At 41.5% G+C, this 13,801-nt stretch overlaps 1 protein-coding gene across 1 annotated transcript in view; it reads left to right on the forward strand.

Moving 5' to 3' along the window:
• The window catches only part of LAMB4 (laminin subunit beta 4), a 56,519-nt gene that overhangs the window by 546 nt on the left and 42,172 nt on the right, over positions 1 to 13,801 (forward strand). The window contains exons 2-4 of the mRNA XM_027679594.1: positions 2,056 to 2,179; positions 4,908 to 4,977; positions 12,832 to 12,989. Of these exons, the coding sequence (XP_027535395.1) occupies positions 2,056 to 2,179; positions 4,908 to 4,977; positions 12,832 to 12,989 (352 nt within the window). The remainder of the gene's footprint in view (positions 1 to 2,055; positions 2,180 to 4,907; positions 4,978 to 12,831; positions 12,990 to 13,801) is intronic.

Consider the following 13,801-nt stretch of genomic DNA (forward strand, 5'->3'; position numbering starts at 1 on the left):
ACAGAATGGCTTTGTTCTGCATAATCACCACTCTTTTAATACATAAATATTTACGATTAAAAATCTCTTTTTTAAAGGTAATTTAATCCTAATTCTTATTTTGAATATTTTTGTGACTTAGCTAACGTTTTAAGATGCAATTTATGCGGCTGTTTCATGAAGCTCATGGGGAGCTCATAGGGGAGCAGGGATAAGTCCTAAGCCCTCCAGTGAATTGCTGTGAAAGCTGTAGTTAAAAATGTTAGTGTAATCCCTGGGGTTTTTTTTTCTTTTCCTAAAAGTTTAAATTGTTTGGTGTAGACAGATAGTGGATTCCAAGTTGTGTCTTTCATTCAGCAGAGATGATGTATGTTGTTACTAGATTGTATGGTGTCCGTGGAGAGAAAGGGAACATCAGTCACTGAACTGAATTCCTGTCTAGATTACAAATGTCAGGTTAGTAATAAATCCTGCTCTTTCACCACTTGGCTATTTTTAGTAATTAGTGATTACAAAACAGAAATATTTTGATAATTGATAAAGTTACATAAAAACACTAATCCTTTTGCGTAATGCTCTTGAATTGTCTAAACATAGCACAAGGCCAAATCAGGAAACAGAGACACACTAGTATATTTTGTGACCTTCAGTATTTCTTTGATTTTAATGTTCTGGTTTCCATTCTTTGGCACACAATTTTCCTGAAAAAACACATAACCATTAATGAATAGGTTTCTCAAAGCTTCTCTGAAGTTGTATTCACAAATACACTATTTTTTACTCATTTGCTACAAGTTTGCTTTGTCCCAGCATAAAAGTTAGTCTTGAAAAGTATTGCTAGTCTTAAAAGCCTGGATGGTAGGAAGTATTTGGCCTTCTGCCAGGCTACCTGATTGAGAATGGTGTTAGATGGCATAGTGGAGGGACAAGAACCATTTACCTTGATAGAAGAAAAGACATTGCTATGTGTTAACTGCATAAAAGACACTAAAGTCTTTCTGAGGGTTTGGGAGAGATCTGGGTAAGTCATACATGAGCTGATACTAGGATATTCGTAAATAATAAGTTTGACATAGTCTTACTAGTATTTCATCAAAATTTTTCAAGTCATTGTGACCTTTGTGGTGTTAGAATTATACTAGTAGTATGCATGTAAGTTGACACTTAATCAGCAGGAATCATCAGATTTCCCCAAACTTATAAACTTGTAAACTTTGTGGTGTAGGTAAGTATGCACATTTGTTGTTTGGGTTCTATAAGAAATAAATCTTGTGAGTTTTCTTGAAAATTCTTCTCTTGCTGTTCTGTCAGGCCAAACAAGTTTAAAGAATTCTTGGCAAATTGCTAGAAAGGTTTTACTTTATAAGAATATTATTTTGATTTTAATAGTAAAGAACATGAGCTTCTTGTATTGGTGAGGGGTTTTATTTATTTATTTTACCATGCCTGTTGCTTTCTGTAACAATTTGAATATGCTTGGTGAGAGCTGAACCTTCCAAAAATAAGAACTGGTAATTAAGCTTTATCTAGTCAAAGTGTAATCTGGCAACCATCAGGGTTTCCATTAATTTTCATAACACATCTGCAAGGCAATCTGAAGGGGTCAGGATACTCTTAGGTGAGCACCTCAAAATGACCAGTAGGTCTAATGCATCCCAGCTCTTCAAACAACCATTGTATTTCTGCACAGACCTGCCCATGCAGGGAATGGAGACCCTGTAGCCACGTCTGTGGAGTGTCCTGTTTTCTTTCAGCCTCTGTTTCTGCATGGCAATACTTTTTTTATGAACTGCTAGCACATGACACTTCTTTGATGCCCATCTGACTGAGACCCAACTTCTGGCTACAACTTTCAACATACTCTCTATAATCCCCTGCCCAGCTCTCTCCACATCTTCCTTGCCCAGTCTATGGCCCTATGATTACCGATGGACCTTTTCAAACATTAAATCTTTTCCCTGCCAGGGTGCTTGAATCATCTGCTTCTCTTCCCTCTCCCACCCTCTCAGTCTCCAACTTTAAATCAACCTGGCTTCCCCAAACTCTGGTCGTTTTCTACCCTGTCTTGTGTTGCAGGCTACTTAGCCTTCAAGATACAGCAGTATCTTCAGAGACTGAAGTGCCATCTGGCTTGATGTTCACAGACATAACTCCCTTGACTCTGCTCTGGCAGCTCGGGGTAATGGTCACAAACTACCTGGTGAGAAAGGACAGGCAGCATGTGAACAAACCAATTGCTGTTGAAATGTGCTCCACATGGGTGGTCAGCAAGGGAAAGATTGCTTCCTTCCTTCTTTCTCTGAAAAGGAAGTGCCTCGCTAATAGCTTTTGAAAGCAAGAGGTATTTCCTTCTCCGGCTTTGCTGTTGGCATTTTCTGTGCTTGGCTGGGTTTCTATCGTACCCAGCTGCTCCTGCCTGGTGGTGACAACGCTTTCCTTCCTTCCCTGTGACAAGGGGAGATCAGGAAAGTGAAGTGAGACAAATTTTTTCTGCTTTCTTCCATCTGATGTAATTAAATACTTGAGAGAAAGCAGAGCTTATATATTCTTGATCCTGGGAAACTTATATAAATCTATCCAGCAGTCTCCAACTCACTAGCATGTAGTGTTCCGGCCGTGCTACTGCTATGTTGATTATATCATTAGGATCATGACAAAATCTAATCTTTCTCCTCACTTATCTTATGTGTGACTTTTGTGTGATGCTTCCTGTATTTGTACAGATTCCAGATGTTACAGGATAGACGCAAATAAAATTAAACAGCTGATAGTCAGCCAGCCATCATTCTGTCATGCTTCTAGGTAATTAAAATGTATATGTTGATAGATTTAGATACCTTCAGAAGCCTTTGTATTAAATTTCATTTGGGACTGAAAATGGAGAATCTCCAAAATGTCAGTTTAGCTGTTTACATTGCCAAGTTAGGCAAAAGAAGGTACGTGTAGCTGTTGATGCTTTTGGCTGAGCTCAGATTCATCTGACTCCTGTCTGCTCTGTGCTTGCTGTCTTGTGCAACCAGGGACCTCGTGGATGACCACAGGAGAGGAGCTGTGTGAGGGTGCTCTTATGGTGCACAACCAGACACCACACATGTCACAGGTATTGATGACTTCAGATGGAAAACTTCAGATTTCCCAGTTATTCACCCTGCAGGCAGACCTTCCTGAAGCTTCTGCAGTTTCCTGAAGATTTATTCATTTCAATCTAAATGTACTTTTTCTGATTTCTAGTGATTTTGTGCTACTTTTATTTTCCAATTATGTAAGAAAGAAACTATTTCTTCCATTCAATGAAGTAAGGAGAAAGAAAAGTGATTTCAGTCCATCTCAATTTTACTAATCAAAATGAATTTAAAAGAACCAAAATTATTTTATTACCTGTCAATCTGAAACATAATATTTAAATTTGAAGTTCCTGAAAAAAAATAAGGAGAAAGTATGAGAGCAGATTTTCTTTCATTTCAGAGACTTGTAGTCCAGATGTTTCCCAGAATGATGGAAAAGCCAGTTTCACGTTGTGCTTCCGACTGGAGGACCAGAGCCAGTGCCTCCTATGGAAGTTCTAACCACCAGACTTTGGTGCTGCTGCCACTGCTGTTGTCCTCCAGTGGACAAAATCTTCTCTTCACTGTTTGGTCTTCTCAAACTGAAGCTGTCATCCTTCTGTCTGTGAGGTTCTCCTTCTGAAGATCTCAATTTCCTAGTTTTTTGGGCAGGGACTTGTGGAATTGACTGTTTTCCCTTTGTTTCTTCTTTAAACTGTGGTCTTCTGGGTTCTGATTTTGTTCATTCACACTCCTCCCCGCCAAAAAAAAAAAAAAAAACACCACCACACATCAGAGTTCCCAAACAGGTTTCTGTATTGGAAGAAAACGTTTCTAAACCACTGTATAGTGTTTGCGTGACCAAGTTTTGGTAGTGGAGGGGCTACAGGGAAGGCTTCTGAGAGAAGCTGCCAGATGGTTCCACCATGTCCAGTAGAGCCAGTGCTAACCAGCTCCAGGATGGGCCCGCTGCTGGCCAAGGTTGAGCCCATCAGGAATGACAGTAACGCCTCTGTGATAACATATTTAAGAAGGAGAGAAAAAGTTATTATGCAGGTGAAAATTGCAGCCAGAGAAGGGCAGAGTGAGAATGTGTCAACAACTCTGCAGACACCAAGGTCAGTGCAGAAGGAGGGGCAGGAGGTGCTCCAGGTGCCAGAGCTGAGGCCCCTGCAGCCCGTGGTGCAGACCATGGTGGAGCAGCTGTGCCCCTGCAACCCATGGAGGACCATCGGGGTGCAGAGACCCACCTGCAGCCCATGGTGGAGCCCATGCCAGAGCAGATGGATGCCCGAAGGAGGCTGTGACCCTGTGGGAGGCCCATGATGGAGTAGGGTCCTGGCAGGGAACGGCTGACCAGTGGAGAGAAGAGTCCATGCTGGAGAAGGTTTTCCTGGTAGGATTTGTGGCCCTGTGGGGGACCCACATTGCAGCAGCCTGTGCCTGAAGGATTGCACCCCATGGAAAAGTGACCCATGTTGCTGCAGTTTGTGAAGAACTGTTGCCTGTGGGATGGACTCATGTCGAAGAAGTTTGTGAAGGACTGTCTCCCATGGGAGGGAACCCATGGGGAGCAGGGGAAGGACTCCTCTCTCTGAGCAGCGGCAGAAACAATCTGTGATGAACTGACCATAACACCCATTCCTGTCTCCCTGCACTGCTGGGTGGGAGGAGGAGGTAGAACTTGGGAAGGAAGGAGGGGTGGGGGAAAGTGTTTTTTAAGATTTATTTTATTTCTCATTCTCCTGCTTTGATCCTCTTAGTAGTAAATTTAATTAATATCCCCACTTTGTGCCTGTTTTGCCTGTGATCGTGATTGGCAAGTGACCCTCTCCCAGTCCTTAACTCATGAACCCTTTGTTGTATTTTCTCTTCTCTATCTAGTTGCAGAGGAGAGGAGAGAGTGGCTTTAGAGAGTACCTGGTGTTCAGCCAGGGTCAACCCACTACAGCCAGTGAGCCACAGAGGTTCCTCAGGGGCCAGAGAAATTTTCTGAGCTCAAGGTAGTTTTCTAAACAACATCACTTTAACCTTTGCAGAAGAATTTACTTTAACCTACAGAAAACTACTTAGGATAATTTAGGCTGACAGGTATGGAAAATCTAATAATAGGGATTTAAAACAGAACATTGCCACAAATTTGGATGAATAAAAATAGGACAGTCTTTTCTTAGCACTTTCAGCAATACAGAGACCATTAGCAGAATAAGAGCACTGTTATGGCCTATTAACAGACATTGTGGTGGAAAAAGCTTTCTGGTGAGAAGCTTTGTTATTTTATGTTGCAGGGTAGTGATTGTCGTGTGAAAAACTGTTGCAGTCATCCTAATTCTGTATTTATTGTCCTTGTACAGCTATAATAGAATTATTAACCCTGGTTTACTAAGGGCTTTCTTTCATTTTTTGTTTGCCAAAATATAGCTTGATATTTCAAAACAAAGTATTATTGACATTTTAAAAGCATACAGGTAAATCTAATTCAGCGACTGCTCTTCATGCTGCTTGAGCCAATTTGTTGGCAGAGTTGAAAGGACTCTCTGGCCTATGTTGTGTGTACTTGCAGTTTTTGTTTTCTTGAAGTAGTTGAACAGATGTCTTTCCAAAAAACATCTTTGGTCAAATTGACTTTAAAAATAGCCAATTTTTGTGACTAATATGAAACACCTTGGCTTGAATGGCTTGAAACAAGCATCAGTTCTCTGAGCAAACCTTTTCATTTTGCTAAAATGGTGGCATATGCAAAGCAAGTATTAGCTTTTAAAAGTCTTTTTTAGTTGTCTTATATGCAGAGATTTAGATTATTCCCAATAAAGTAATCAGTATAGCTTCTCTTAACTCCTGCAACTCTGATGTAATCTCCCTCTTTAATGGATACTCTGTTTTAGAAGAGAAAATGTGCATGATTAATTCCTATGTTGTGGGATTTAGATATATAACCTACAACACTTCCATTAAAGCCTCAAAATGCAATTTTCTCCTCACAATCATTGAGGAATCTTCTGTGTGGTCTTAATGGGGCCAAATAAAGCCAGGAACCCAGAATGCGTGCTTGGGATGGTAATCTGCTTTCCTTGGGGTACTTTCCCTTTGTTCCCCTGTGGAAGGTTGGCAGGGACACAGCAAAGGCCCCAGGCAGCTGTGGGTGACAACAGCCTATAGGAGCAAATACTCCAGGGTGAAGACACTTCTTCAGTCTGGGTCTTTGTTGGTGTCTCAAAACCTGTAAAGGAACCAACAGAGATTCTCCAAACAGCTGTGGCAATGCTGCCGTATGTAAGAAAAGAGCAGGGCATGCCAAGGAAGGAGACTTATTTGTGACTTCCCACACTGGACATCACTTTGCATTCCCACATGGAGGGTAGTGGCTTCATCAGGGGGATGCCGGTCCCATGGGTTTTTGCAATTTCTTATTCAGATATGATAAATCATAACTAGAAAAATGTATCGAAAAGCTCACCATAGCTATCCTGGCAATGTACAAAACAGAGCAGAGCTCTAGCTCAAGGCCTGATGAGCCATGGTTACTGCCACAAGGGGGAAAAACTATTCATGAGGACTGTGGTAAGGGAACAGGCCCCTTTGGGAGGGCATCCAGAGCAGCTGCAAGTTCAGATTCACCATATGGCTATGCTGGTCTAACAGTTCTCCACAGCTGGTGCTCTGCCTTCAGCCTTTGTCCACGCATGTGGCATCAATGCTGCTGTGTCTCTGGTCCCATGTAGTGTGGCACTGATGGGCACAGTCCCATGGCAGCTGGATGCAGTGGCCTGAGCTGGGTACTGGTAAACAGAGTTTGTCAATATCCCCATGCTCCATAAAAGGGTGAAGCCAGCTTGGGGTTCACCCTGGAGGTCTAGCTGGGAGGGTAGAAGAGGGAGAGAGGTCAGAGGCAGCCCTGGAGACTAGTCTGCAATACCCTGTGAAGGCTGGAAAAGCTCTTTTGCTTTCTTTTCCTCATGTATCTTCAGTTTTTTATTCCTGAGCATATTCCTTTTCCTTTTTTTCCTTTCTAGTCCTCTCTGCTATGCTTTTATGTGCAATAATCCATTTTTTTCCTCTTGAATTTAGGGAGAATAACTATTTCTGATTAATAGGCCAGCAAAACAATTAAAAATTAAAAATTTCAAGCACTTGTGTTTATTGATGTGAGAAGGTTCCTAGAAACAGCCTGGTCCTGTTTTACTGCATGAACTCACTGAGTAAATGAGACATGAGTAAACATGAGACTGCAACAGGGTATGTGACAGATTTCTCCTACTGCCAGTCATATTGCCAGCTTGGAAATGTCAGGTCCTTAGGAAATAACGTGAAATGTATTTTGAATGTATATAGCTTGACTAACACTTAGAAAATCACACTGATATTTTAAACAAATCCACTCTCTTTTTTGTCTTTAGTGTTTATTACTACTATCAGCAATGCTGTGCCTGCCAGGGAGATAATATTTGAGTTGAAACTGCATTTCTTGTTTAAGGTGGAAAACGCAAAGACTTCGAAGGGCAGTGAAGGGCACTGGGGGGTGCTGTGACTGTTAGAAAGTAAATTATAAATAGACTTGACATCCTTTTGAATTGTGGAAAAGCTCATTAAAAATAATTATGAAATACAAGTTTAAATCTAGTCATTTGCTTCAGGATGCAAGATATGGAGGAGCAGCCAGCCGGTGGGATGTGGAGGTGAGGAGGCTGGGGGATAGGGTGGCCTCCCTCTCCTGACACACCTGAGCTCTGTAGCATATTCCTCTGCTGCCCTTAGCTCTCTCCTGATCAGATTTATTAAAAAAAACCTCTTCTCTTATTTGATTGTAAACTTACAATTTATTATGGTTTTATTATTCAGTGCTACATTCCCCCAATATGTAGAAACTCAAAAAAATACAGTCTTTGCCTTTGAGAAAGTACACTTTAAGCATAAGGTATGCTTGAAGAAATGAGAGAGAAACAAAAGAGCAGAGAGAGAAACATAGCAAGATTGTTTTGCTTTTCAGAACATTAGATTTCATCTAAGGTTTTGGCCATGGATGGGATTCATCTCAGTACATTTTAGTTGCCAAAAGTACAGGCATCTGCCCTAAGCTAGGGAGCTGGGCTGCCCCAGCTGGGGGGAAAGCAGCAGATACCTCTGAAAGGGAATTTATCCCTGTAAGTTAAGTGTCTAAAGAAGGTGGTAGGATGGGATCTGTAGGGATTCCTGTCTTTCTCCATTGACACAAAGGAAGCCCAGGTGATTATTTTTTTAGATTAAATACTTATTTTTCACATGGCAACAGTAATCTTAGGCTCAAATAATTTTATTTCTTACTGAAAATTTCAAGTGGTGTCTCTATTCCTGCCCTCTTCACTCACTGCTGGTTGGTGTGTGAAGGGAATATATGTTGCTGTGCTAGCAATTCCTGTCCTTTGTGTGTATTACGGATATGCCTTGGGCCTAAGAAATTACAACCTTCGGACCTGTGATGACTTGAAAAATCACACACCGGTGCTATCTACCCTCCAGCCAGCATGGGACGAGTGATGCCTTATAAATCCAGATCCTTTACCAATGGAGAGATTAAAGAAGCAAGAAAGAAGTTTCTTAATCCCTGCCTCAAGCAGTTTAAAACCTCCTTCTTGCTTGGGGTCTTACATAAATCAGAACACAGGACTGGCTATATTCTGCAAATAAATCTTGTTTGATATTTGCTTCTCACATAACTTCTCTGTAACAAATTCTGAATTCCCTACCATATATGCTAATAACATGTCAACCATTGTATAATTTAGTAGCATCATAATAATAATAGTTTCTTCAGTTGTATTTCACTCTTTCAGGGAGTGTTTGACATACTGCTTACACATAAAAAGTAAATCTAATATCTTAATATATATTTTAGTCTTTCATTTCTTAATACTGAAACCCACTAAGTATGAGCCATCTGTACAGTAAGTAATCATGCATGAGTGCAAACCAAATGCAGATTAAATTAGCCTGAAAAAAAGTGTCTCACAAGTAATTTCTACATGCATTTGAGGAAAATAATTTCAAAAAATCCAAGTGTAAGAATTATTTCTGCTACAGTGAACAATCAAAGTGATGGCAGAGGACACTAAGCATTGCAATAGGATTAAAGAACACATACCTTTTTTTACAAAAGAATAAGAACTGCCAAAAGAAAAGCAATGATTAACATATTTTACACATATAGAAAACCTTCTGTTTAAGGATGTGATGACAGGTACAAGCAGTCGGAGGAGAACTGATAACACATATATTTCACAACCAAAAATGTGTATCAAGACAACTTGCCATTCTGGAAACTGGAATCACAGTGCCACAGGTTTCAACAAAGACACCAAAAAACAGTGGCCAGTTCCATGCATGAGTTGGTGAACACCATTTCGGAGCTCCTTCATCACTGCATTTCCCACAACCGCGCTGTACCCCACACATCACCCTGCACTGTGCTTGCTGCCAAGGACATTTACAGGCAAAGCTTGTGCTGAAATGCAAAGTTGTGGTTCATGTTGCCATGTTGTCTTTACCTTTAAATTGAGAAAACCGTAGTGCTCACAACAATTATCCAGAGCCTGAACTAATTCGAAGTTATTTCGATATGTCCACTTGAGTGTGATCACACCTGTCTGGTGGGCATGTTTACAGTCACCTCAGAACCCCAAATCAGCCCTGCCAGACCATTCACACCCTTTTTGCGAGGGATCATCCTTTCTAGCCCGTGTTCAGATACCACAGTGCCACTAGACTTCTGATGTTAAGTAGATGTAAAGACTTTGACGTTTAGTTTCAAACCAGACTAACTGAACATATGTTTAATTAAACAACAGATAAAGGGTTGTGTGCCAGCACTTTAGGAATCCCAGCCTTCTGTTTTCAATTGCATGAACTTTTTCTGCCATGAACTTAACCTGTCACAATTGTCTTTCAGTGAACATATTTGCTGATGCCAGAAGCAGAAGGAGTTCACAAATCAAGCTTTTGACAGGTTGCAGGCTGGGTCTCATTCTCACCTACACCTTGGTGCCTCGGGGGACGCGCTGTCTCCTCCAGCTGAAGTGCACTGGTTTGCCTTTGCTTGCTTCCCTCAGTTAGTTGTGCTCATTTCCAGCCGCGACACTTGGCTGCCTGGAACCCAGGTAAGATCTTTTAATTTTCCTGCTAAGCATGGAACTAAAGTATGTTGGGGTTTTGCTGGTCCTTGTTTCTCTGTTAAAGGGAGTCATGTTTAAAGAGTATCATCGGTATTGAATGTCACAGTGTTAGGGTAGGAATTGGGATGTATACCTGCCAAGATCACTCTTACCATGGATACCTATATTTCACTACAGTGCTGTCACAGTGGTTGCAGCTTAAATCATCTCTGAGTCTGTCCATTATTCTGACAGAGTATAAAATTTAAAGTCCAACACAGCAGTTTGCTCAATTTTGCCTCAGACAGTGGATCTGTGGCCAGCTCTCTGTGTAGCCACGGAGCCAGGCACAGCTACATGGATGCTCACCAGCATCATCTTCCTTTCACATGCCAGGCTCTCTGCAGTTTTGGCAGTGAGAGTAGCTGAAGCAGCATGAAAGCCTGGCAACCCTTGATAGCTTTCCCTACCTGTGGTTGCTGAAGTACTCATCTAGGTATGGCTGTTGTGTTGTGTGCTGTATAGAGCTGTGTGAACCAAGCCCACACAGAGCCAGTAACAACTGAAATGCTTTGATTGCCTTTCCTTATGTTCTGCCTGCTCTGGGGGGATATTTCATCTTAGTTCAGAGGAACAAGAACTGAACTGGGAAGTGGCACTTTGCTCATACAGGGATGCCCCAGCAGCCAGAGCTGCTTCAGGGTACACTGGTGCCTACAGATGGAGAAAGAGGTGGAAGGTGCAAAGACAGGGGTAGGTTTGGTTTGGGAGTTCTACTTGAGGCAGGATGCTGGGTTGTCTTTTATACCCATGGCTGCCTTTGTTTTTTCAGCAGAGGTTTTATGTTGACAAGTGTCACTTTCCTCCAGGTAGGTAGGAAGAGGAAGGGTGCCACAAGGCCACAATGAACCTCCCTTGGGTTCATGCTGAGGTTCCCCCGTACGAGTCTTTTGCATTGATGCTGAAATTACCTGGTTTTCTTCACTACACTTTAAGATGCAGTTATATCTTGTCTCTGACAAAATTCATAGCACCTGACATCAGGCATTTCTCAATAGCATCTTCATTAGGACCTCTCTCTTTGTTTCAAGTTAATGAAAAGAAACAAGAACTTTCAGAAAAAGAGTTAGATCTTTGCAAACAGCCCTGCTGAATCTAGTTAGGATTAAGTTGCTTGTATTTGAGTGCTACAGTATTTTAGGTGATAGCATTCTGGTTTTATTTTACATTAAGTGTAAAGATCTTTTTCTAGAACTAAATCAAAGCCAGGGTTTTCTTTTAGTCTCTATATTTTTATTATGGCTCTGTCACTTTAATAAGGTACCCCTCTGGGTACCCCTATGTGCAAAGGGTGCCCTAGTGAGGCAGAGCACCAAGTTACCCACCAGTTCTTCTCTTGCAGTGGTGCCAGTTTGAGTTCCACTGGGAGGCATGAGGCTGGGGCTGGCCATCCTGTTACACCTCAGTAAGTACAGATGCTACAGTTACTCTGGCCAACTTTAAAATATTATCACGTGATTTACATATCTCCAAGATTTTGTTAGAGTGCTTCTTTTAAGAAGACACTATTGAGAAACATGACAGTGAGTCCTTATTCCCCACTCTCCTACCTAGGACTCAGGAGTGATATGAAACCTTTAAGTACAAAGAAAAGTTACATGTTGTAATTGAATCTAAATCAGGCCCCAAGAGGCACAATCAATATCAGCTAATTAATAATGAGTGTGGATCTGTATAAATAAAGAGAACAGGCTAACCAAATGTAGGCATTGCTTTACACCTGAAGAGTCAAGCCTCTGTCGTAATCTAACTATAGCCTGAGCCATAGACTGGAATCTGGCTGCAAAAGGTGTATTATTTACTGCTGTAATTGCATTACCATTTCTGGTGTTCTGTGGGATCTTCTTGTATCAATTGTTGGGTTTTTTTAACTGCACCTTTTATAACAAGTTGAGCCAAGTAAAACTTGAAAGATAAAGCCTCCAAGGTACCCATTCCTGTTCAGGGTTTCAGGACAGAACTTGTTTAAAAGGACAAGCCCTGTAAGGGAAGTCTTAATATAATGGGGAAAATATTTGAAGTTGTTTCAGGCAAAATAAATGAAAAAACTCCTGCAATTATTTAGAGAATTCAGAATTACTCTGTTTAATTATTAAGGACCATTCCATGGGGTCTGAACAGAAAGTTCTGGCACTAGACTAGGGATTTGTTGCAAATTAACAGAAAATCTGAGGACTCCTGATGTCAATATTGGTCTCATGTCCGCCATTATCACTTGGAAATCATCACAAACCAGCAGAATTAATCCCAATTTGGCTCTGCTCAGAGAGTCAATTGAAATGCTTGCTATTCTGCTGTAGGGATGCTGTCAATGGGCATACCATTGTAGGAACCATAATAAATTATTGCTTATGGCAGATTGGCATTTTTACTGAAAAATAATGTGCTGAAAATCTAAGTTTTAGCATGAATTTGCAATATGCTAGCTATATTTTTTATTATTATTTTGTAGAAGGTGTGTTCATTACCAAAGTTCTTCAAAAAAGGTATTAGTAAGGACAAAAGGAGCTCAGGCAAAGGATAATTTAGTTTTCTGCTGGTGTTGAGATTTAAATGATTTTGTCTGGAGAATACTGCTGAGTATATGAAGCAATTTAATCTCTCTGATCTTCTTTTGTGCTCAGCTCTGATAAGACCCCAGCATACACAGCACGACTGTGATGCCAGGTCCTGCCACCCACCCGTTGGGAACCTCCTCTGGGGTCGCAGCAAGCAACTGACAGCCTCGTCAACCTGTGGGATCAACAGCCCTCAGAAGTACTGTATTGTAGGCTACCTAGAGGTTGGTTTGCTCCTTCTTTCTTAATAAACTGAACTCTGCTTACCAACAGTATTCTCATCTGTTCAGGGAATTTGCCCAGAGTAGGAAGTTTCTGTGGGAGTTGTCTGAATAACCATCAGACAGTGGAAGGCTGTGCCTTACTGCAGCACATATGGAGGGTTTGGCAGCAAAGAGCCTCCAGGGTGATGTGTAGCTTCTCAAGGGGGAGAAACATCCCTGAGACACACAAGGATTGAGCACAGGGATTTCTGAAGGAGCTTTGCTCTGCAAGTCCTCTTCCTGCTCACGCCTCAGAAGTGAAGACTATGGTTTGTGTGTGTGTGAGTGCAGGAGCAGTGGAGTCCCACAGGCAGGCACTGGCTTGGTGGACCTTCACTGAAGGACATGTCCATACAGTGTTGAAACCTCAGGCAGCCTGTTCAGAGATTTGCACCATGTCTTCTCATATCCTTTGATCTGAAATGAGACCAGTGTTGCTGAAAGCAGAAAACTGTCTCTGAAAAGGGAAGACCTAATGCTGTAGTCCAGTCTTTGGCCATATGGGTAGGTTGGCAGATTGAAAATGTGGCTCATCAGAAGGATCCCTCTCACTCTCTCACCACAGTAATGAGGGGGACCGGTGAGCATATGGGAGCTATGCCAGGAAGGAATGGGAATTCCTCTGTTGCACATCCTGGAGGACTTGGCCCCACTGAGCTAATAAATCGTCACAAATAGAAATATTTTCACTAAATAAGAGCTTAGGCTGAAGAGGAAGTTAAAATACAGTTTAATTTATGAGCAATTGAAAATAATTACAGTTTATGACCTTC

The sequence above is a fragment of the Neopelma chrysocephalum genome, unplaced genomic scaffold (assembly GCF_003984885.1).
Source record: "Neopelma chrysocephalum unplaced genomic scaffold, ASM398488v2 Primary Assembly neopelma1_45, whole genome shotgun sequence".
NCBI classification, from domain to species: domain Eukaryota; kingdom Metazoa; phylum Chordata; class Aves; order Passeriformes; family Pipridae; genus Neopelma; species Neopelma chrysocephalum.